Source organism: Pteropus alecto, unplaced genomic scaffold, assembly GCF_000325575.1.
Source record: "Pteropus alecto unplaced genomic scaffold, ASM32557v1 scaffold52, whole genome shotgun sequence".
In the NCBI taxonomy this organism is placed as follows: Eukaryota; Metazoa; Chordata; class Mammalia; order Chiroptera; family Pteropodidae; genus Pteropus; species Pteropus alecto.
Genome location: NW_006433941.1, coordinates 5,738,065 through 5,759,705, shown reverse-complemented (window position 1 = coordinate 5,759,705; position 21,641 = coordinate 5,738,065). Strand labels below are relative to the sequence as shown.

Genomic DNA, 21,641 nt, shown 5'->3' with positions numbered 1-21,641 from the left:
CAGTTCAAATTGTAAATAATTTGCCCAGATTACACAGGAAGAAATACAACTACATTTTAACCATCCCTGGCTTTACTTGCACAATAAATCATTTAGATTAATGTTTTAAATGGTTCCATAGCTCTCAGGCCTGATTATAATAAAATGTAGTTTGTTGTTTCTGTTCACTATGGGAAGAAAGGAATAATATTTAAGAAAATTTTTTTACTTGAGGAAACAAAATCTTAGCACCCATTACAATGATGTCTACTAATGCTTACTAAAAATTTAATACTGGTTTATAAAGTTGATTTTTTTTGCGGGGGAGGGGGTGATTTAAAATTAGGCAACTGGTAGAGAATGCTGAGTGCTCTTTAATATTATATGTAGAATTATTAGCTATATCTGCTTCTGGCATTTCAAGAACTTTCAAGAAGGTTACTACATCTTTATCTCTACTCTCCGCCATACACACACACACACACACACACACACACACACGTCCCCTAAACCTTCCTTGGGGAGCATGCTCATTCTCCCTGTCTGTTAAGAGCATGTGGGGAACCTTTCCCTCTTGACCCTGGACTCTGGTTCCAGAACTCAGCTCCTAGTGGTCAGAATATAGGATCTCTGGGTACCCAGAAGCCTAGGCAGGGGGCCAGCTGCTCCCTCTGAGTATCTCCTAGTACCAAGACCCTGGGTGGGTTCTCAGCTGCCTGGGCCATGTGTGACTGGATCTTTTCCTTCCTAGCTCAGTTCTGTTCTCCAAGGAGACAGCAGAGGCAGTAAGACCCCCAGAGATGCAAGTGGTGGCAGAAGCTCTGCTTGCCCTTACCAGTCTCATGTGTATGGGTGAAGGGCATGGAAGGAGAAACAGGGAAGGTGGCCATGCCTGGGATGGCAAGGTAGCAGCATAGTTCCTCCCTTGAGTACTCTCTCCCACAGAAAGCCACAGGGCAGCCAAAGCAGCCTGTGAAGCTGCCAGGTACCCGGCAGAATCACTCTTTGTCCAGACTTGGCTGAAATGTGAAATGGGGAGTTTTCCTGGGGAGAGATGGGGTTTGGACGATGGGCCTAGGACAAAGACCAGGGGCAGAGGTGTAGAACTCGACTGTGGTCTGAGGAGAGGAGGGCTCTGCCCTTCCCTTCCCTTGTTCCACTGTCCCTGTGCTTTTCAGAGAGCTGAGGAAAGATCTTGGTTCCATCTCAGGCCTCTAAGCCCAGGTCTGGACCAGAGCACCCGAGCACCTCCTCTAATAGGAGCTTGCGCCCTAAATAAATCTGTAAACAGAGCCTTTGTCTTTCTTTGTTTACCTGCCTGACGACAGGGTTCTTACCCAGATGACCTCTAGGCTGCCGGAGGCTCACAGACCCCTCTGAACCACTTGAGAGTCTATGTGTACATTTTGCCAGGGGAAAAATATTCATAGTTTCATTAGGTTCCCAAAGAAGTTCCCTTTCTGAAAGAGAGGTTCAGGCCTAAGTTCCAGAAGTATTCACAGAGTATTCTCGTCGCTCCTCCAAAGCCTAAGTAAAGCTCATAGTTGGGACATGTTGTGGGGACAGGCCAGGGTGGCAATGGATTCCTCTCAAGGTGCTCCCTTCTCTTCTTAATACTCACCCACATGTCCCAGATAGAAAGGACCTGAGGACCTGTGGGTTAACCGCCAGGATAAAGAAAAGACACGTAGAGTATTTGGTCTTAAAAAGAGAAGACAACAGAATATACCTAATTCCGAGGAAGAGAGAAGCTGACCTCTTGCCTTGGAGGTGCCTGCCAAGCAGTTGGCTGGCTTCTTGTTTCTTTAGTACTCTCGTGAGATGCCTGCATCATCATCCCTAGTGTGTAGATACAGACATAGGAGCCCAGAATCAGGGTAGCTCCTCGCAGGAACAGCCTGGAGCAGTGGAGCCAGGACACACATCTAGCTGGGCCCTTAACTGAGAAGGCCCTGCTCCCATGATGTGACCCAGGACTGGGTCCTTTAAGCAATTAAGGAAATATATAAATAAAGGGACTTGCCAGAGATTTAGTAAGCCAGCAGCTGTGGTTGGGGAGGCTTCGCACTGGCTTGTGGGCAGGCCGCATGTCGTGAAGGCTTCTGTGTGGCAGCCATGCCCTTGGTTTAGCAGCAGATCAGAGATCTAACATTTAGCATACCGGCTTGGCTTTGAACTCGTTCTTGTCTGGTGGCCTGGGGTGGATGGCATCTCTGAGGCTTTGCTCTCTACATGCTCTTTGCCACCATGGGGATGGGTTTTCACCTGGTATTGGCACCCCTAGGACCCACCAGCTCTGCATCCTAACACTGTAACATCACTTTCTTACTGCCCTTGATTACATCTGGCTGGCTGATGTCACTTTGAGAGGTCTGCTCTCTGGTCCTGAGTAGCTGTGCTTGATTGGATTCCTGTCTCTGAGTTGAATAGAGCAGAACTCCACATTGGCAAGTTGTTGGCCACAGCTACCCAGAACAAACTAGGCCTTCCCAGGAGCCAGGCTGGGTGATGACAGGGCTTAGTTTCCTGAGAAGCCATGGCCCTGAAGCAGTCCTCTGTGGGCCAACCAGCTCTGCTTTTCAGACTTGCTCCAGAGCCTTTAAAACATTTCTTGGATGGTGAGTTGCTGCTGAGCAAGCATGGGGAGGCCATGGCCCTAGTTGAACTATGGGTGACGATACCAGGGCCAGCTCCTGTGTAGTCCTACCTGCCCCTAGGCTAGGAACCTGGAAAGGTCAGCCAAGCAGAGGTACAGCGCCTCCTTTCTGTGCTGTCAGCCAGCCCAGGGAGGCATTTGTGGCCACACCTGTAGTACTTCAAGGGAACCAAGTTAAAAACTTCCCACTTTGCAAAGTAAATGTGGCTGACCTCACTTGAGCCCCTTCTGTGTGTAGAGGCTGCAGCAAGTGCCGCTTTCCTCTTCTCTTGTCTGACTCTTCTCTTCACAGCCCTGGCAGTCCTGCAGCATGCAATTCGCATGTGACTTGGCCAGGAACTGTATCTCACAGCTTTCCTGGGGCTTTCTAGGCCCTGGGCTCAGTTGGAGGGGCTCTTGTTCAGCAAGTGGTGGCACCTAGACTTGTGAGTAGGCCTGGAATCTTATCCAGACCTCACCAGGACAGTCGGGCATGGGGGATGCCTCACCGCCCGACCAGGCTGAGCACTTGCAAGAGCTTCCTATGGTTCCAGGAACTCCTGCCTCTGCCGTAGCTTCCTGCGCTCAGACACACGCCCTCTCCTGCTGCCCTCCCTCAGCCACCCTGCACTGCTGGTTCTGGCAGGCTGGCCTGGGAACAAATTCCTTTCCTGGAGAAGACTCCATAGAAGCTTAGTGCAGTGGGGTGCCCACGTTTCTTGTGGAAGCACAGGGAGAAGCAGAGAGCTCAGGTTCCCCAAGAGTTCTGCCCCTGGTATTAAGCCTTCCTTGAAGAATCCCTAGGAGATCAATATTTGTTGGTAATTCTCCCTAAAAAAAAGCTAACCTCTGAGGGAGAAATGTTTCAAGTTTTGAGCTCGTTTCCTCTTTTTTTTTCTTAGAGTTAGATTTTAGTTAGTTTTCTGGGCTCAGAGGCCCTTCACTCGCTTCCCCTCAACTATCCACCACTTGTCCAAAATGCAAGTAAACCGCTCCCTGAGAGATGACTTCAGGACACTTGCCTGGGTGTCCCTGTGGGAAGACGGGCCTCTGGTCCTGCAACGTGTCAGTGTCCAAGACCCAAGCACCCATGCTCACACTCACCTCATTGACTCTTCGTGACTCAGACAAGGATGGTCTCTCCTCCTCAGTGATCACCTCGGGTTTTTTTTCTTTAATTCTTTGGATAATTTTGATGTACCATTATTTGATTTTAAAAAGCCGTCTTTTTCTGTTTATTCATTTTCCAGCCTTATTTTCTTTCAGGTCTTGCCCCTCTCCACCTTCTCCTGCTGTGTCGCTGTGTGACGTTACTCGCCCTTCCTCCGCCTGCTTCGCTCCCATCTCAGCTCCGTCTCCAGCCATAGATGGCCTGATGATGCCACCAGCCCTTTCACACGAAATCAACTTGCTTTGTTTTTGTTTTAATTTATTTTTTGATTCTTTTTACTGTTGGCAGAAACAATGTTAATTCATGGCCCTTTTTCTTGCTAAATTTTGACTGCCTTGGGGTGGGGGCTGCATCATGATCTGCTAGGAATTCGATGAGGATGGGGTCATCCCCCTCCAAGGTGGTGGTTGCCTTATGATCATGTCTGTGGCTCAGGAGAGGATGCCTGGTGATGAGCTATGTGATTGCCAAGTGTATCAACACAACAGACCATGCAGGGACTTCCATTATTAGGTTTGGGAGGGCAGAAGGCAAGGACAGACTTGGCAGAAGGAAAGGCCCTTGCACATGAGTTGCTGCCAGGCCCTGCACGGCTCTACCTTCCACAGTAGGGGTAAAGAGAGCTCAGGGAGGGGTGTCAAAGGTGAACTAGTCAAGTGCTGTATGCACAGCCTATACGCCCTGTGGAAGGGAAGGTCCAGGGATGGCTGGAATGGGCCAGGTGTGGGGGTGTTGGCCAAACGAGTCCTTCTGCAATGAGACCAAGCCCGTCTCGGGCTGTAGGGGAACCCTGTCTCTCCCAGCAGGGCTCATGTCCTCTCTTGTAGGAGGTCTCAAGTAATTGAGAAATTTGAGTCCTTGGACATTGAGAAGGCAACAGAACACATGGAGACCAACTTGTCAGCTGGGCCTTCACCATCAAGCGATACTCGCCAAGGCCGCAGTGAGAAGAGGGCATTCCCCAGGAAGCGGGTGAGCACGGAGGCCTGAACAGTGCCTTGTGGGCCCAACATGGTCCCACTCTTCCCTTCGAGGCCCCCAGCACACACTTGGTTGTACTTTTGCTAGGCTTTCCACTCTCCTTTCATAGTTGTTTGCTTTGGTCTCTCATCTCCTTCTCCAATTAGTGAACTTCTTAAGGACAAGTCTTGTCCTCTGCATCTTTCTTTTAGAATTTCATCTCTGCTAAAGGCTGTTCTGACAAGCCTTAGATCCTCGGTACTAACTAGAGCCTCTCTCTTCCTCTCCGAGGTAGCCCAGCCACAAGCCTGAACACCTTTCTTCCTCTTTCTTCCAAGTGGTGACCACAGCCCTCATTTCTCTGCTTAGTCCACAAAGTAGACTCCGCTTCCCATCCTCCTCCTCCCAGGCAGCCTGCCCAACTCTTGTGGTCCTGCTGTGTCCAATCTTCATCTTGCTCCCCAGTTTCTCTGTGAGCTTCTGAGGTGCCCTCCTGCTCTGCTCGCAGCCACAGAACTAAGGGCTCTTCCTTCTGTGACCCCAAGAAGCAAGGGGCAGGGCAAGATCAGGAGAGTAACAGTGACTATGCAGGTGCATCTGAAGGACAGGACTGCTTTAACAGCCAGGGTAGCTCAGAACCCACATTGTGAAACAAAGGAAGGCACTGGATGGGGAATCTGGGATGCAGGCTCCTGTCCCCGCCCTAGCAAAGACAGAGCACTCTTGTCACTTGAGAACAAGGCCCCTACATTCCCAATCCTCCCACAGCTCTGGCTGCTGGACTCCCTGTTCCCTGCCTGAGTTGACGCTTGTACTGACTGGTGGCTGCTCTCTGCCACAGGACCTCCCCAGCGAAGCCCCCACAGCTCCTCTCCCGGATGCGTCAGCTTCCCCCCTGTCTCCACACCGAAGAGCCAAGTCACTGGACAGGAGGTCCACGGAGTCCTCCCTGACGGTGAGCCCAGGCGCCCGTGCACCAAGGCCTGGAGACTGCTCCTGCTGCTTGTATCACTTGAGGTCGATGTCTGCTTCTGTCCGTGCATCTGCGCTGGCTGTCCCTTCTGTGCACAGGCCCTCATGTCTGTGCATGGGAAGCAGCTGCCCTGTTTCTTACCCTTTTCTGGGCTACATGAGCATCCTGAGCTCTGAGGTCCCCAGTGGAAGAGGCCCCCTGGCCAGGCAGTGGAATCCTGACTCCAGAAGATCAGGGCCATAGCAGAGAACCTCATCTTATTTTGGGTATTTGTTTCTGTGACATTTTGGAGACAGGAGGGCCCTCCTTTGCTGGGAGCACTTGCCTTGTTCATGGGATTTTCACTGCAGAGGGAAAACAGGCATTTGCTCCAGATCATTTGAGCTACAGCAGGGAGGATACAGGTAGGGAGTGGTCGGAGGGAGTCCAGGCAGTACCATCACCCCTGCCAGCAGTGACACGCCAGAGGCCCTGGGGTTGAAAGACAGCTGCTCACATGGTGACCTGGGGCTCCTTTCTGCTTTTGTTCTTAGACTCCTGAGGAGCCTAGGGCTGATGCCACCTCTTCCCCAAAGGGGCAGTGAGCCACCAACCAAATTGACACAAAACTGGAGCAAGGACAGGAGGTTTCTTACCTGGAGGAAGTTTAATTTTTCCTTGAGTTCTGGGTTTTGCTCAAGGGTTTGGAGCAGAAGCTGGTCATTGTCTTGCCACTTCACACCTATTTTAACTCCCTCCCAGTCCCTGGAATACAAAAAGATGTCACAGCTCATTTCTGGTCAAGACGGCTTTAGAAAAGTAGAGGGCAGATGGGATGAGAAGAATGATCCATGTCTCTTTGAGGCACCAGCCTTGCAGGTATCCAGATGTAAAATGCAAGCAGGATCCAGGTGGGCTGCAGGTGGTCTTAACGAGTCTGAATGGCACAGGTATAGGAGGGACCAGCAGGGAAAGCACCCTGTTCAAACCCTGCTGGCAGGCCTGCACCCCTGCTTTTCTGTCTGTTGGCCTGGTTTTTCTCATTGTAGAGATACGGAGGCTGAGATTCATCCTGGTACAGATAAATGGCCTGAGGGTTTTGGCAAAGTTGCTCCTGCGTCTGACTCAATACTAGACGTGGTCTCTGCTTCTTGGTCTTTTGCTCTGTCTTTCTCTCTTAGACTTCCTGTGGCTTCTGCAAGAATTTCTGAATTCTCCTTTTAGCCGTCACTGCAGACCTTCCCCTTCACATAAAACACTCAGTGACTCTCCATCTGGATCCTTCTTTCCTGCCTCCCAGGCAGATGGAGCAAGAGCTTGTCTCAGAGCACCAGGCAGCCCAGCTGCTACTGCTCACAAGGCAATGAGTCTAAAACCTCCCCTTCTCAATGCCTGCGCAGCCCAGCATCTCCTTCCTCAAAGATGGGCATGCCTTTGAGGCTGTGTGCAGCACCCACTGGGACAAAGAGGGCCCATACGGGCTTTTCTGGCAGGTGAAGAAACCCCTTTTCCTGGTGCCCACTTCATCTGGACAAAAATGTCTGCTCCATCAGTCACCCTTTGCCCACTACTGGAATACCATAGTGCTTTCCTCTGAACTGTTCCTTTTTTTTCCCTTTCTCAGCCTGACCTGCTGAATTTCAAGAAAGGCTGGCTGACCAAGCAGTACGAGGATGGCCAGGTTAGTGTGCAGAGCTGTTGTGGTTTCTGAGAGGCTGGGGAACAGATGTGAGGCTGAGCTGGCCTTATCCCCTGCAGGTCTGTGAGCACTGGCTCCATCCCTCACCTCCGGCACACCCCCTGGTCTCATGGACAAGAACTGTGGCCAAGACCCCCATCTCCTTAAAGAAGTGGAAGTTCACAGCCCCACCCTCATTTCTGCAGTGGGTGCAGGGGCTTCTGGAAAGGCACCAGCTAAGCCTGGCTACTGCCAGTGCTATAGATTACTCTCCTACATCTAGAGCAATCTTGGCCTCAGGCTACAGGGATATTCTCCAACATCAGCTCCCTACCTGCTTATCTTTCCTAAAAGTTTCCTGAGAGCCCAGGCTTCCCAGGGACAAGAAAAGCCTCTGATTTGTAGGGCTGGCTTGTGCTTGCATATAAGGCAGCCAAGTAGATAGCAGCTGAGGATAGCAAGACTCTGTAAGAGACACCAACTCAGCTGCAGTCCTGGGAGGGCCAGAGTGATACATTCTTGCCATCAGATTCAAGCAGGAAGAGTCATTTGCAGCAGGACCTGCCAGCCCCACCTTGATCCTGGTTGGGGTTGGAAGGCCAGACCTCCAAGGAGGTATGAAGAGGAGCCAACTAGGTCATATGGAGAGACCCCTTAAACCCAAACCCCCCATGCTCCCCCACCTGCTTCCTGAGCAGCTGTACTGAAACACCCTCTTTTTCTCTCTCCTCTGTATCAATCCTCTTGGCCTTGCCTGAAGACTCAAGTCTCCCTCCTTGCTATTCACAGTGAAGACTTGGGAATCTGGCTGGTTGGTTTGTTCCTGCTAGCTGCAGGTGGGCGTGCCCCTCTGGTTAACCAGCCAGTGGCTACGGTTCACAGGTGGCCTCCTTAGGATTGAGATGCTGTTTTTATAGCACCTTTCAGCTCTGAGGGCCCAGCCCCTTCTCTGCAACCTCTGGAGTTGAGATTGAGGACTTCAGAGCGCTATTCACCAGCCACACCACTGTGGGTTACAGAGAGCCCATGGCCCACCCCAGCTCTCCCTGCTGCCTTGTCACTGGGGAGCCAAGGCTTAGCAAGCACCCTGAGATCATGTGTGCATGGCTGCCTACAGCCTGAGCAGAATCCTCTGTGTTTGTCTGCCACTTGTGGGAGGGACTGCCTGCCCTCTGCTTTACCTGTGCTCTGGGAGGTGCCCGCAGAAGTCTAGTGTGCTTCATGGTAGTTGAGTCTCTTTTCCTTTCCATTTTAGTGGAAGAAACACTGGTTTGTCCTTGCTGATCAAAGCCTGAGATACTACAGGGACTCAGTGGCTGAGGAGGTGAGTGTCTTGGCTTTGGTCCCATTGTGGAGACAGCTGAAGGTGTTCAGGTGTCATCTGGGAGCCTGAGGCTCCCTAACACTACTGCTTCTCCTGAGCTGAAGTTCCCTCTGTCTGTTGACGAGTATCCACATTGGTATCTTGGGTTACCAGTGCAAATCTCGAGGGAAGTCTGAGCGCATCGTGATCAGCTTTTGATGGTCTCTTGACTGGTTCCTGCCTTGAATGTTGGGGTCTTTTGAGGCCCTGCTTTAGGCATCTAGGTTCAGTGAGTTTGAGCGACTTTTTTTTTTTAATCTATTCTTTAAAAAACACTGAAAGATGTCTTATTTTAAAACTCAGGATGAGCAATTTTGTTTTTCTACAAAGAGATTTTGTGGTGAATTGAGTTTTTGAACTAAATCTTGTCCCTTATCTCCTGGATAAGGATGGGATGTGGCAGATGAACTTGGTTGGCCCAGCTCACAGTCTTGATTCCATGATGAAAGACCAACCAGAAGGGGTTCTTTTTCCTCACCAACAAAAAATTATCTCTTTTGAGCAATTTAACAAGTCTTTGTTCCTAACCTTTCCCTTGCAACTCCAGGAATCCTTCAGATATATCCATATATAGAAAAAGATATATATCCCGGGTTAATCATTCTGTAGTTTTGTAATAGCAGGAGATTGAGAAGAACCTAAATATCTATCATTAAGGGGTCTTGTTAAATTTACATACCCCGAACCTAAAAAATACTAAGTTCTTTGTGGGCTGCAGTGGAAAGGTATTAGTGATACAGGTAAGTATAGACTAGTGTGGGTGGCAGGCCTCTGGTGGTGCCTAATATCAGGGAACACAGGAGCATGTGTAAGTGCTTGATTGTATATGCATAGACCAGCAGTTCTCAGAGTTTGGGCTACAGACCCCTGGAGACACTTTCAGGGAGGCTGGGATACTCAAAACTATTATTATAAAACTAAGATGCTGTTTGCTTTTTTCATTGTATTCACATTTGCACTAATGGCAAAAGCAGTAGTAAGTGAAACTGTTGGTGCTTTAGCCCAGTCACAGACTGCAACAGCAGGTGGCTAGCAGTGACATGTTCCTCACTACCACACACTCACAATGTTAAAGAAAGTGCCTCTCTATAACAGTAAAAGTTACTTAATTTTATTAACTCTCAATCCTTGAATATCCATCTTTTTAATATTCTGTGATTCAAAACGGGAAGTAAGCTGCCTTGTGGGGAAACACTTTTGCCCTCTGCAATGCAGATTAACTAGCAGTTTCTCTTTGTAGAATAGTCTTTACTTGAAAGAACAACTGACAATTCTCATTCAGTTTGGGTGTTTAGCAGACATTTTCTTGAAAATGAACCAAGTGAGCCTATATCTTTTAGGAAAACAACTGACAGGATATGTTGCCAGTGATGATAAGATGAGCTTTTAAGCAAAACTTAGAACTTTGTAAAACTTATATTCACCATCATGAACGTAATAGCTTCTCTTTACTTACAGACTCTCCGAACGAAATAGGTGTGATACTAACAGATGTGATAGTTGATCTTGTTTAATGAGATATATCAACGTTTGGAAGACGTGTATAAGTCACTATCTTCCAAATGATCAATACATAATGTTACACAATTGTGCATAGGTAAAAGACCCATTCAAAGGGCAGGGTGTAAAACCATGGATTTTAATGTAGCCGATTACAGAAAGTTCCTTGATATGATTCAGGTTGCACTTTGCAGTTAACCTTTAAGAAGCTACCACTTATCGAAGAAAAATAGCCATAATTATTTGAAAAGATTATTAAAATATGTCTGCCTTTTCTTTCCAATTCCATATTCTTATACGGCCAGACTATCTTCAGATGCTTCAACCAAAACAACATATTTATTGACTGAGTGCAGAAACAGATATGTGAAACCAGATATTAAAGAGATTTGTATAAGTTTGAACAATACTCTTATCACTAATTTTTTAAATAATATTTTTATTAAAAAATGAAATGGGCTTATTCATTTATTTTTTTCAACTTAATTTCTAGTATAGTAAATAGATAAAGCTCACATGAAACTCTTTGAGGTCCTCAGTTTTTAAGTGTAAAGAAGTTCCAACATCAGCACATTTGAGAACTTAACCTGCATGGGGATATATTTAGCAGGATACACATTGGAAAATGGTGGCATCAGTGTTTCCAGATAGTGTAGGATAGGTTGTGTCCTCACTTGTGAGAGTATATGCCCATTAAAAATAAGGCCAACACACAAAGTGATGGTTATTTGTTCATCTGGTATTGACTTTTATTTCTAAATCTCTAAGGTCTTCTCATTTCTCTCCGCAGGCAGCCGACTTGGATGGGGAAATTGACTTGTCTACGTGTTGTAATGTCACGGAATATCCAGTCCAGAGAAATTATGGCTTTCAGATACATGTGAGCACAGGGATGGAGTTTGGAAACAGGCTTGATACAGAGGTGGGGATTATAGGCTTGAATGGCTGGGATGTTTTTCTGAGAACTTGATGGCATAGTCCAGGGACACTTGTGGGCAGAGCTGACTTCCTGTGCTTGGTTCTTTCTCATCAGTGTTGGTGCCTTGTCATTTTCCTTCCTCTGTCTTGTGGCACCTGACTCCTACCCCCAATTTGTGATCTGAGCAAAAAATTAGACATTAGCATCTTTCAAGACTGTTTAGAAGCTTTTTGTTACTGAAGATTCTTTTTCTTTTTTAAAAAATACTAGAGTTTGGAACAGTTGGAAGGATGTGTGGGATATGAGGAATAAGAATGAAAGTGTTAATTATTTAAATCTCATAATACTAGGTTTTAATTTACTTAATTCTTTCATTTGTTCATTCAGTTGTGAATTTGAAAATTCATGAAAGTCTTTTTCAACCCCCCACAATCTTAGGGGCTTAGACAAGCCCTCCAACAAAAATCTGGTTAGATAAATAAGACAGTTCTCATTGGCCATTTAATTAAAGTTGGTGGCTTGAGGCTACCCAGAGTTAGCCAGGCTCAAGGTTAGGGCACATCTGCCCTCTGACACCAACTGCAAATTCTGGGGTACCCCAAACCATCCTCAGGTTCAAGAATTAGTCAGAACAACTCACAGAGCACAAGAAAGCACTGTACTTACCAATTGCGGTTTATTATAGCAGAAAGATATAAGTCAAAACCAGCCAAAGGAAGAGATGCCTAGAGAATCGACTGGGAGGACCTTAAACATAAGCTTCCATGTCCTCAGGGACATGTTTCTCTCTGGTGTTGCTGTGTGGTGATACACAGAGCTTCCAACCCAGAAAGCTTCCCTATAAGCCCGGTGTTCAGAATTTTTATTGAGGTTTCATCACTGTCCTGATGGATTGAGTCATGTCCATATGGTCAGACTTAATCTCTAGCCCTCCCCTGAGAGGTCGGCTGATTTCACATGGCCCAAAGCCCCAGCCATTCCACATCATGGCTGGTCTTTTTGCGTGGCCAGCCCCTACCCAGAATGACAAGGGTTCAGAGATTACTTCCCAGGAGTCAGGACAAAGACCAGAACTTTGTTTGAGCAAAGCTAATTATTTGCTCACAAGAGCCTTATGAATGTGTGATAGGTAGAGAATCGCCTGAAAGACAGCTGCCACTACAGAGGCTGGTCGCTGGGACTTGGTTCCTCACAGGGGGCCAGAAACTCCAGTGGGGAGTTTGACAGGGTTTTACCCTCAGATCTTTGGGCCCAAAAACTCAGTTGTGTCACTGGACTCAGAATAGATCAGGAACATTGAGACTGACTCATATTAACCAAACTTAGAGGAGACTGAGGTTCACACCCAAAAGCCAGTATGTTCATTACAAAGAGAAATCTAGCCACCAGCCCATTAGGCTGCTGGTCATGGCATTTTCTCTATGTGGGGTACATGGCCCTGGCATCAGGGCCAAGATGCAAGTCTGTGGATCTTAGGGCCCCACCTGCCCTGCTATCATGCTCTTCTGTTCCTGGTCCCTCCAAGAGGAACAAACATTCAGTGAGCTAGATCTGAGCCTCCTGTCTCTGGACAGCATTGGAGACAGAAGTGAGTTCTGGCTTTCTGGGCCTCACACTGAATCCCCCTCCCTTACCCTTACTTCCCCATCTTAAAAAGCAGGTTTCCCTGGGCAGGGCATCCTAAAGTAAAAGGTGACTTGTCACTTAAGTCAGGTCCTATCACTTAGCAAGTTATGACTTAGTTATTCTAGTGTCTTAACCATGCAGTTTGCTCTCCTTGTTATCTCAACCATCAGTCTGCCCTTCTTCACTTTACCATGGGACAGGGAGCTTATCCCAAGTTCTGATGCTTTTTCATGAGCCCCATGTACCAAAGGGTCTAGAGCAGGAGAGATTGCTCTCAGTGTATGTGTGTGGGCGGGGTCTCAGCCCAGGTCACTAGGGAGCTTTAGTATTTTGAGAAGCAAGGCTGGAAGAATGAGTGTGCTATGTCCCCAGCCCAGCCATAAGATCTAGTGACACCTATGAGAGAGCTTAGTGCTGGATCAGAAGTCAGTCTTGTCCTGAGGTTGTAGAAAGCACTGGAATGTGTTAGAAGACATGAGGAGGTTGTGCATTAGTAAGACACATCCAGCAGGGCATGTGGGCTGTTAGAAAGGAGGCGAAGGTGGAGGCAGGAGGCCAAGAAGGCTGGCACAGTGGTGGTAGGCAGAACAAAAAAGGGGCATCTGAGAGGCACTGTGGAGGAAGTACACATGGGCCGTGGCTCTGGCCAGGTCAGGGAGGAGGCAGGTATGAGGTCTTGTGCCCCAGAGCATGGTGAGCCTTGTGCAAAATTTGGGCAGCAGAGGTGACTTCACAGAAGGGGTAGAGCTTCTGGAATTCTGGCTGGTGGTATGTTTCAGGCCATGATGGGCTCTCTAGAACATGACAGACAGCCACGGAGTGGGGACCTACAGTTGGGAAAGAGCCTACTAGAGGTGAGAGATGAGGTCATGAGAGAGAACATGGAGATTACTGAGATCAGACGGCAGTAACACCCACATCTGGGAGTGGGAGGAGGCAGAGGACCCCAAGATGAGTGTGAGCAGGTCTTGGGGACACAGGGAGGGCTGGGGCATGACAGGCCAGTGCTTCAGAAAGCTCGAAGTCCATGCCCCTACCCTCAATATACAGCGAGGGAAAACCAAAGGAGAGATGAACCACGGGCTGTGGGCTGTCTCTGACTGTGGCATGCTGGTGGAGGCCCAAGGTGGGAGATGAGATCAAGTCCAAGTTGTGGTTTGCAGCACTCAAGTCTAACATGAAGTCTCTCGTGTTTTGGTCCCTGGCCATGCCAGTACCTATCCCAAAACTTTCTTGGTAATTTCATTTCTCAAAAGCTAATTTCCTGACATGTCTCAGGAGTTCATTTCTGAGTAGCCTGAGCATAAAGCAAGGATCCCCAACCCCCGGGCCATGGACCAGTACCAGTCTATCGCCTGTTAGGAACTGGGCCTCACAGCAGGAGGTGAGCAGCGGGCAAGTGAGCAAAGCTACATCTGTATTTGCAGCCACTCCCTAGCGCTAGCATCACCGCCTCAACTCTACCTCAGACTATCAGGCCTTTGATTCTCATAGGAGTGCCGATCCCTGGTGCCAAAAAGATTGGGAACTGCCGGCTTAAAGAACTGGACTGACACCCTCACTTCTCTGAGACAGGATCCTGTAGGTTCAGAAGCAGGGAAATGTACTCCATGCAGACTGCCACCTGTGTTTTCCGCTCCTCCCCTTTTCAAGTGGTACGGGGCAGGGGCCCTTAGGGATGCAGGAATCTTGTCCCAGAGGCCACTCTTTACTCCACATCCTTGCTGGCCATGCTGCCTCCTCCCTCTGGCTCCCTTCTCTTCCTATCTACGCACTGGCCCCCACCACAAAATGCTCCTGTCTGATGTCCCACCAGCTCATCCAAGTTAAGGGGTCTAGAAATTGTCCTACAGTGCTCCCCTCCCTCTTCTCTATCACCACCACTACCTTAATTCTGATCACCTGGATGACTGCCCTAGCCACACAGCAGGTCTCCCTGCTTCTCAGCCCAACAGACAGGCTTCCATCAGGCCCCAGTTTCATGCTTGTCACTGTCCTCTCCCTGGTCTCCATGTGCCTGATGAGCGTTGCTGCATGGTACTGGGCCTAGGCTTGCACTGTTCCCCACTCCTAGGTCGTGCACCCCTTCTCTGTCCACCTGCCAACCCTCCTCACCTCATAAGGCCCAGCTCAGCCCCATTGTGCTATAGGTACTTCCTTTTCCACTGTTCCCCACATGCTCTCACTCTCTCCTTCCCTTCAATCTGTGAGTTCCTTAAAGAGCAGAGAAAGTCTTCTCGGTGCCTAGAGGTTGTAGGTACTTAGTAAATGCTTGCTGACAGGGAGGGAGATACCTAAGTTAGCCATTTCCATGAAAGCAAATTAGTGTCTACAGCTTTGCTATTTCTTTTGCTCTCCAGGTCTTGTTTATCACAAGAGGGGACACACATAGTGCATCTAAGATGGCCACTTGGTCACAGTCCTCCTTATAGTATTTCCTTTGGGGGCAAAGAGGTGACAGTGGTCACTGATAACGCCTTGTCTTTTGTGTAGACAAAGGAAGGCGAGTTCACCCTCTCTGCTATGACATCTGGAATCCGGCGGAATTGGATACAGACAATCATGAAGCATGTCCACCCGACCTCTGCCCCAGATGTGACGAGGTAAGGCATTTGGGGTAACCAAAAGAACTGCCTTCCCCAGTGGTCACTGCCTCACTCTTTTTTAGATTAGTCCTTCTTCTGGTACCTGAGCTCTATGCCTGGCCCAGCACAGCCTTCCTTCCCTCCTTTGTTCCACTGCTGGCTGGCCCCTGCTCATTTGTCTTTTAACTTCCTTGTTTTTCTGCCTCCAGTTACCTTTCCTCCTTTAAGCCTGGTCAGTGTAGCCACAAAAGTAACATTTGTGCCACTGTTAGAACTGAGCTTAATGGGAGAATCTCTCTCTGGTATGGGAGCCTCCCTGGCGGCTATGCTCTGGTTGGGTGAAGGCAGCCCTGGAGGCTGCATTCATAGGCCATCATAGCATTTCTTTTTCTTGGTCTTTTCACCTCACTCCTACAGCTGTTGGATTTCTGTGTAATTGGGAGAGACTGAAACTCAGTGCTAGAGCCTAAGTTGGAAAACTTCTCCCCAACATTTACATTCTTTGGTTCATACATCTTGTTATTCACTCACTGCATACCTTCCTTCTCTGATCCTGAAGGTTAGAAACCTGTTGGTTTTCATTTTAAAAGACACGCTTTCAGTGTGTAGAGCTGATTCCATGATGCCCAGAACTTTGCTGCCCTCGCCTCCAGGCTTCAGACCCTTCACCTGGTCTGAGAAACTCTATTTGACACTTTTCAGGATGTGTAGTTTGACTTCTCAAGTGTATTTCTTGCATTGGAGGTCACGTTCAGGGTGACCCTGGTGCTCACCATATGCTCTTTGGCGGCCTGGGGCAGCTGTGGCCATACCAAATTTTCGTCATGTCTTTGACTCCTTCCTAGTGATTCTGTACCTCTTTGAACAAGAAGGAAGGAAAGGAACCCAAAATAACTTTTCTTTAGTTCTTTCCTGTGTTTATTGGCATTGTTCATTACTTTATTTATTAAAAGAATAGAATAGTTAGTTATTCCTGAGTTGGTAAGACCAGGAGGTGGTGACTGGGATATGCTTCCGGGTGTCCTGTTAGCAGAGATGGCTTGTTTGTTGCTAGAGAGCCTCCTTTATATGGTGATACAGGAAGAGCTCCCACCCTTTTGTGGCTATGTCCCACTGCATCCTCAGCAGCTGCCCCCGATCTCTTCCCCTTGCAGGAGTAGAGGCCAAAGCCTTATAAGCCCAATACCTTCTGAGCACGTGAGGAATCCCCCATAGCAAAGCAAGAAAGGTAGCTCAAGCTTCTCTGCCAAAGGCTACTGCGTGCCCTCCAGAGGCAGAGTAGCACTAGCACTGGACATGGGAGAACCAGGTGGCCTCAGGGCTTCTCCTGGCTACTGATACCCACCTGGCTGTTTGTGTCTCAGCCAACCCTGGCTGCTCAACTGAGGCCTGGCCCCGTGCATCAAATTAAGGATCCAAAGCTGGGGAAAGTCAGCTTTGGGACGTCTCAGGGCAGGCTTGTGGCTTTGGCCTCAGAACAGGTGTAAAGAATGCACTGTAGTACACTTGAGTGCCCACATGGATCAGGTGTGGCACCTCCCAGGCTGGCGCGCACACTTCCCTTCTGCACTCAGGTGTAAGCTCCATGCAGGAACTGTGGGTTCATCGGGACCAGGCATTTTGTTTCTATAGGAAGGTTGATATGACAGTTGTTTTTTTTTTTGACTAGTACTTTGGAATTAGTGGAGTCATTTGTTTCCCCAGATTGTTTTTAGCCTTTGTGCTTATTCAGTGTGGGCTTTTATAATTTGAGAAAAATATGGATTTTTTTTTTTAGTGCTACAAGGCTAAGTCCCAAGAACATATTAGAAACACATATAAACATGAGAGGTGCCGGGTCAAGCTGGGTACTGTAGGCCCCCTGAGCCTGGTGGGGAGTTGCAGGGGGCTTCCCATCTAGGAGCTGAGGGGCCCCAGGAGGAGCTTCCTCCCCTGGAGATACCGATGGGTCCTGGCATGGCTGCCAATTCCAGCTTTCCATGTCATCCTAATTTCCTACATGGCTGTAACCCTAATCTTGCTCTCAGTTCAGCAGTATTAAAAGGTCCATTCTGGAGAATTTTTGTTCAAATGCACATGTGATCTTAAATTGGAAACTTGTAGGGCCCACTGTTATGAATCACTTTGTTTTTTATTAGTCAGCTGCCAGGATCTGCCCACGGGGTGCTGGTGATTCTGTTCTCTTTTCCTTAGGTGCCTCTTTCTCTGGCTTCTTTATCTTTGGCCCCCATTTAAATGCAGGTGCTACCTGGAGTCCCATGCCAAGCCCTTGCAGTCCCAGGTGGTTTCCTACTCTGTGCTGAGGACTCTGTGCTTGGGTGGGACCAGAGGTCACTCTCCTCAGGCTGAGGGTCCCAAAGAGCCTGGAGACCCCTGCCTAACACTGCTAACACTGCCATGATTGATGCCCCCTACTGCACCCCTGCCAGGAATCTTTGCTTTGGGGCAAATTACAAAAAGGCATGGACCACTGCTGGGTAAGCAGAAGTGCCCTTGAGTGTCCTGCTCTCCACCTGTCAAGTGGGCCACCGCATAGGGCAGGCTCATGGGTGCCACCCAGGCCATTCGTCTCACTTGTCCACAAGTGGTTTTTGGCCTTTTACTCTGATTCATCCATCACACCAGCCACCAAGGTAGTTTTCTTAAAACGCAGACCATATTTGTGCTCCGCTTATTAAAAACCCTTGATCCCTTCAAGGGATGTGGTTCATCTCATTCATTCTGTCATTACTGCCCAGTACATGCATGCCACAGGTTTGGCCTCCCTCAAGAAGGGGTTGGACAGTGGCTATGCCCTCACAGGGCTCTTGGCCTTGGCTCTGAGTTGGGCAGGGCTCCCTATGCTCCATCATCCTGGTGACAGGGTCATGTGACGCTCCACTACAGCATCTTAGTAAGAGGACCCTCCTAGTATCTTCCTGCTGGAAACTGCTAGGCCATCTGTGGCTCTTGCCCGCCCACCTCCTCTCAGAACCCAGTTTGGGTTCCCTCCAAGGAAATGACAGCAGAGTGTCCTTTCTTTCTCTGCCCTGAAGAAGCTGCAGCAGAGATAGAAGAAGAATGTGGAGAAAGTAGTAGGGCTGGGGCCCTCTGCAGGGGTGAGTGCTTATCATCAGAGCCACACCTGACAGGCTGTTTGCCCCCTGCCCTCAGCTCATTACCAGAAGAGAAGAACCGGAGCAGCTCCTCTTTCGAATCTTACCAGAGGCCGAGCGAGAAGCAAGAGGTGGAACCCGGGGAGCCGGACCCCGAGCAGAAGAGGAGCCGGGCTCGGGAGCGGAGGCGGGAGGGGCGCTCCAAGACCTTTGACTGGGCTGAGTTCCGCCCCCTGCAGCAGGCCCTGGCACAAGAGAGGGCCAGCACCACAGGGCCCTCCGACGCCCACCCCGAGGTGGAGCCAGGTGAGCTGGAGCGGGAGCGTGCGCGGAGGCGGGAAGAACGCCGCAAGCGCTTTGGGATGCTCGACACTGTGGACGGGCCAGGCACTGACGACATGGCCCTACGGATGGAGGTCGACCGGAGCCCAGGGCTGCCCATGACCCCTGACCTCAAGACACAGAACGTCCATGTTGAAATCGAGCAGCGGTGGCATCAGGTGGAGACCACCCCTCTCCGAGAAGAAAAGCAGGTGCCTATTGCCCCTCTGCACCTGTCCTCCTCTGAGGACGGAAGTGACCGGCTCTCCACTCATGAGCTGACCTCTCTGCTGGAGAAGGAGGTAACAGCCAGGGTTGGCCACGGGCAGACGGGTGAGTGGGTTCCATGCAGCAACCTTCCCTGAGCACCCCCTGTGCCCGGCAGTGGCCTGAGTGGTTCAGCTGTATAGCACTCAGGGAGATGTGGTCCCTCCCCTCAGGGACTTGCAGACCGCTCAGGGAGATAACACAATGGACAGACCAATCCTAAGAGTACAGCATAGGCACTGAGAGATAAAGGGAGTGCCAGCTTATGCAGGGTGGCAGTGAGGGGCACCAGGCCTTTCCAAGAGGACAGAGGAGTTTGTTATGTGGCAAGGGCACTGTCATTAGGGCCAGGGGTGGCCAGAGAAGAGATTAGTAGGGTTGCAAGGCGCAGATGGGGGGCTCTGTCTACCCTGTTTCTGGCGTGAACTAGAGATTTTAGATAGAGGCAGAGTTAGGTTTCAATCTGTACTAGGCAGCTCTGGGTCAAACAGGCCAAAACTGGAGGCAGAGATGAGCCCCAGTGCTTTCACAGCAGCCTGATGACTGTTGATGAGACCTAAGAGGGCATAGGGCAGGTGGCAGGTAGACTTTAGATATTTGGAATGTAAAACAGGCCCTTGGTGAGTGAGCAGGTGAAAGATGCCCTATAACTCATTCAACCCAGGCTGAGCTACAGAGGCTTTTTCCAGAGCATGTCCCTCAGGGCATCCAGATGCAGAGATGGGTAAGCCAGCCCTTGTGTTTGTTGCATACATAATATGTTAATATGTTCCTTCATGAAAATATATCCAGAAATCAAATCTGGGGAACTTCAACAGTGGATTTGTAAGTCTGAACAGGCAGTTCTGTGGCCAAAGAGGTACAGCGTTATAGTTTCATGTTTCAAATATTTTATAAGCTGATTAAAGTTAGACTTGTCATTTTGGTCTGCCTTCACTTCTCCTTTTTCCTAGTTTGTTAATAAATTCACGAGACTGATATTTATTATTAGCATGAACACTTGAATTTTTTTCATTTTCTGTGTCTATTAATAAGATAATAAAGGCAAGATGTAAAAAAAATAACAATTTAAACTCGCATTGCCCTAAGCTGCCTAAATGGGCCTGCTAGCCAGCAGGCCAGACACTGAACCATAAATTTGTTTTAAACAGCAATGTCTGAAAATCAAGGGTCTCTATACCTTTTACAGCACAGCCTAGCAATGCCCTGCCCATTGCACTTTAGCTCCCCTCATACCACAACCTCTGGGGGCAGGGCAGCGTGGCCCACATGGCCCAGCATCCAATAGGCATGTAGGGAATGTTTGAAGAAGAGTGAGTGGATGAATAACCGAATTCAGAGCCATTGAAAACGAGAAGAATGTGAAATAGCTTGCTTGCTACCCACATCTTGTGCAACCATTTGTGCAGACAATTTTATGTGGAATCCATTGTATAAAAGTGGAGTTGTTGGAGTAGAAGTCTAGGTAAGGCCTGGAATGAGGCCTGCCCAGGGCAACACTGACCTATTTAACCATCATGAGGAACCCTAAAGGACCCAGCTAGGTTCTTCCTGGTGCAGGCACAAAGCCTCATTTCCTGGTGGGGTCTGTGTGTCAGAACCTTGAACAGGTGTGGAAATTACGTGGGTATCCTTGTCTGCCTTGTTATTTATGGCTTAAACTGGAGCTTTTAGTTCCAGATGCTGCAGATAAGAGCAGACCAGTTCATCCCTGACCTGTGGGTATGTAGAAGGCCAGGAAGGAGCCCATGTGCTCAGCCCAGCTAATATCAGAAATCTGTCTTGGGTCACTGCTGTGCTTTGCTTCTGTTTTTTTATACCATTTTGCTTAAAAATGTATATCTTTTTGCCGACAGTTGGAGCAGAGCCAGAAGGAAGCCTCGGACCTTCTGGAGCAGAACCGTCTCCTGCAGGACCAGTTGAGGGTGGCTCTGGGCCGGGAGCAGAGTGCCCGAGAAGGCTACGTGCTGCAGGTAGGGCTGCCTCGGCCCTCAAGATGCACTCAGAGGTTTCAGTGTGAAGGGCCCAGGCAGGCTAGAAATGTGCAAAACCTGCCTGAGCAGGGGTAGCTTCTCCCAAATGCCGCACCTCTGGGCTCCTCTACCAGAAGATCGAAGGTCTCAGTGCAGTGGGCCATGTGTATTTTTCCTCCTAGTATTACATTTTGGGGAATCCGTAACTTCTACATCTAAGGGGTTTTTGGGTGTGTTTGTTTTTTAATAAAATAATTTTGATAGTCCATCCTTTTGGCTCTCAAAGTAACCCAATATATATTTATTATAAATACCTTATATTTGCATGTTATTTCTAATTGTTTTCACAAAAGCAGTATTAGTCCTGTTTTACATATTGAAGAAATTGAGTAACATAGCCAGCCAAGTACCTCCCTAACAACCAAGTTATTGGCAAAGCTAGCACTGGATCCCCTGTTCTCTGTCTGTATCTGTACCATACCTATAAGGCATACCTGTCTATTACCACTAGTCTAGCGACCCCATTTCTTTCTTTCTACCTAGACTGAAGTTTCAGGGGGGAAACATGGCAACCCACCCAGCAAGCCCAGAAGGGGGGATGAGAGGGTCATAGCCTG

The 21,641-nt window shown here is 48.8% G+C and overlaps 1 protein-coding gene across 11 annotated transcripts in view; it reads left to right on the top strand.

The window, feature by feature from the left end:
- MPRIP (myosin phosphatase Rho interacting protein) overlaps nt 1–21,641 on the top strand; it is a 138,244-nt gene that overhangs the window by 96,147 nt on the left and 20,456 nt on the right. For 5 of the 11 annotated variants that reach the window (XM_025044390.1, XM_025044385.1, XM_015586648.2 and 2 more), the window contains 8 exons: nt 4,613–4,757; nt 5,587–5,700; nt 7,322–7,378; nt 8,631–8,699; nt 11,029–11,118; nt 15,277–15,386; nt 18,522–19,086; nt 20,908–21,024. In XM_025044390.1, the coding sequence (XP_024900158.1) occupies nt 4,613–4,757; nt 5,587–5,700; nt 7,322–7,378; nt 8,631–8,699; nt 11,029–11,118; nt 15,277–15,386; nt 18,522–19,086; nt 20,908–21,024 (1,267 nt within the window). Of the gene's footprint in view, nt 1–4,612; nt 4,758–5,586; nt 5,701–7,321; nt 7,379–8,630; nt 8,700–11,028; nt 11,161–15,276; nt 15,387–18,521; nt 19,087–20,907; nt 21,025–21,641 lie in introns of all 11 variants that reach the window. The other 6 variants (XM_025044387.1, XM_025044389.1, XM_025044384.1 and 3 more) reach the window with 3 other exon arrangements.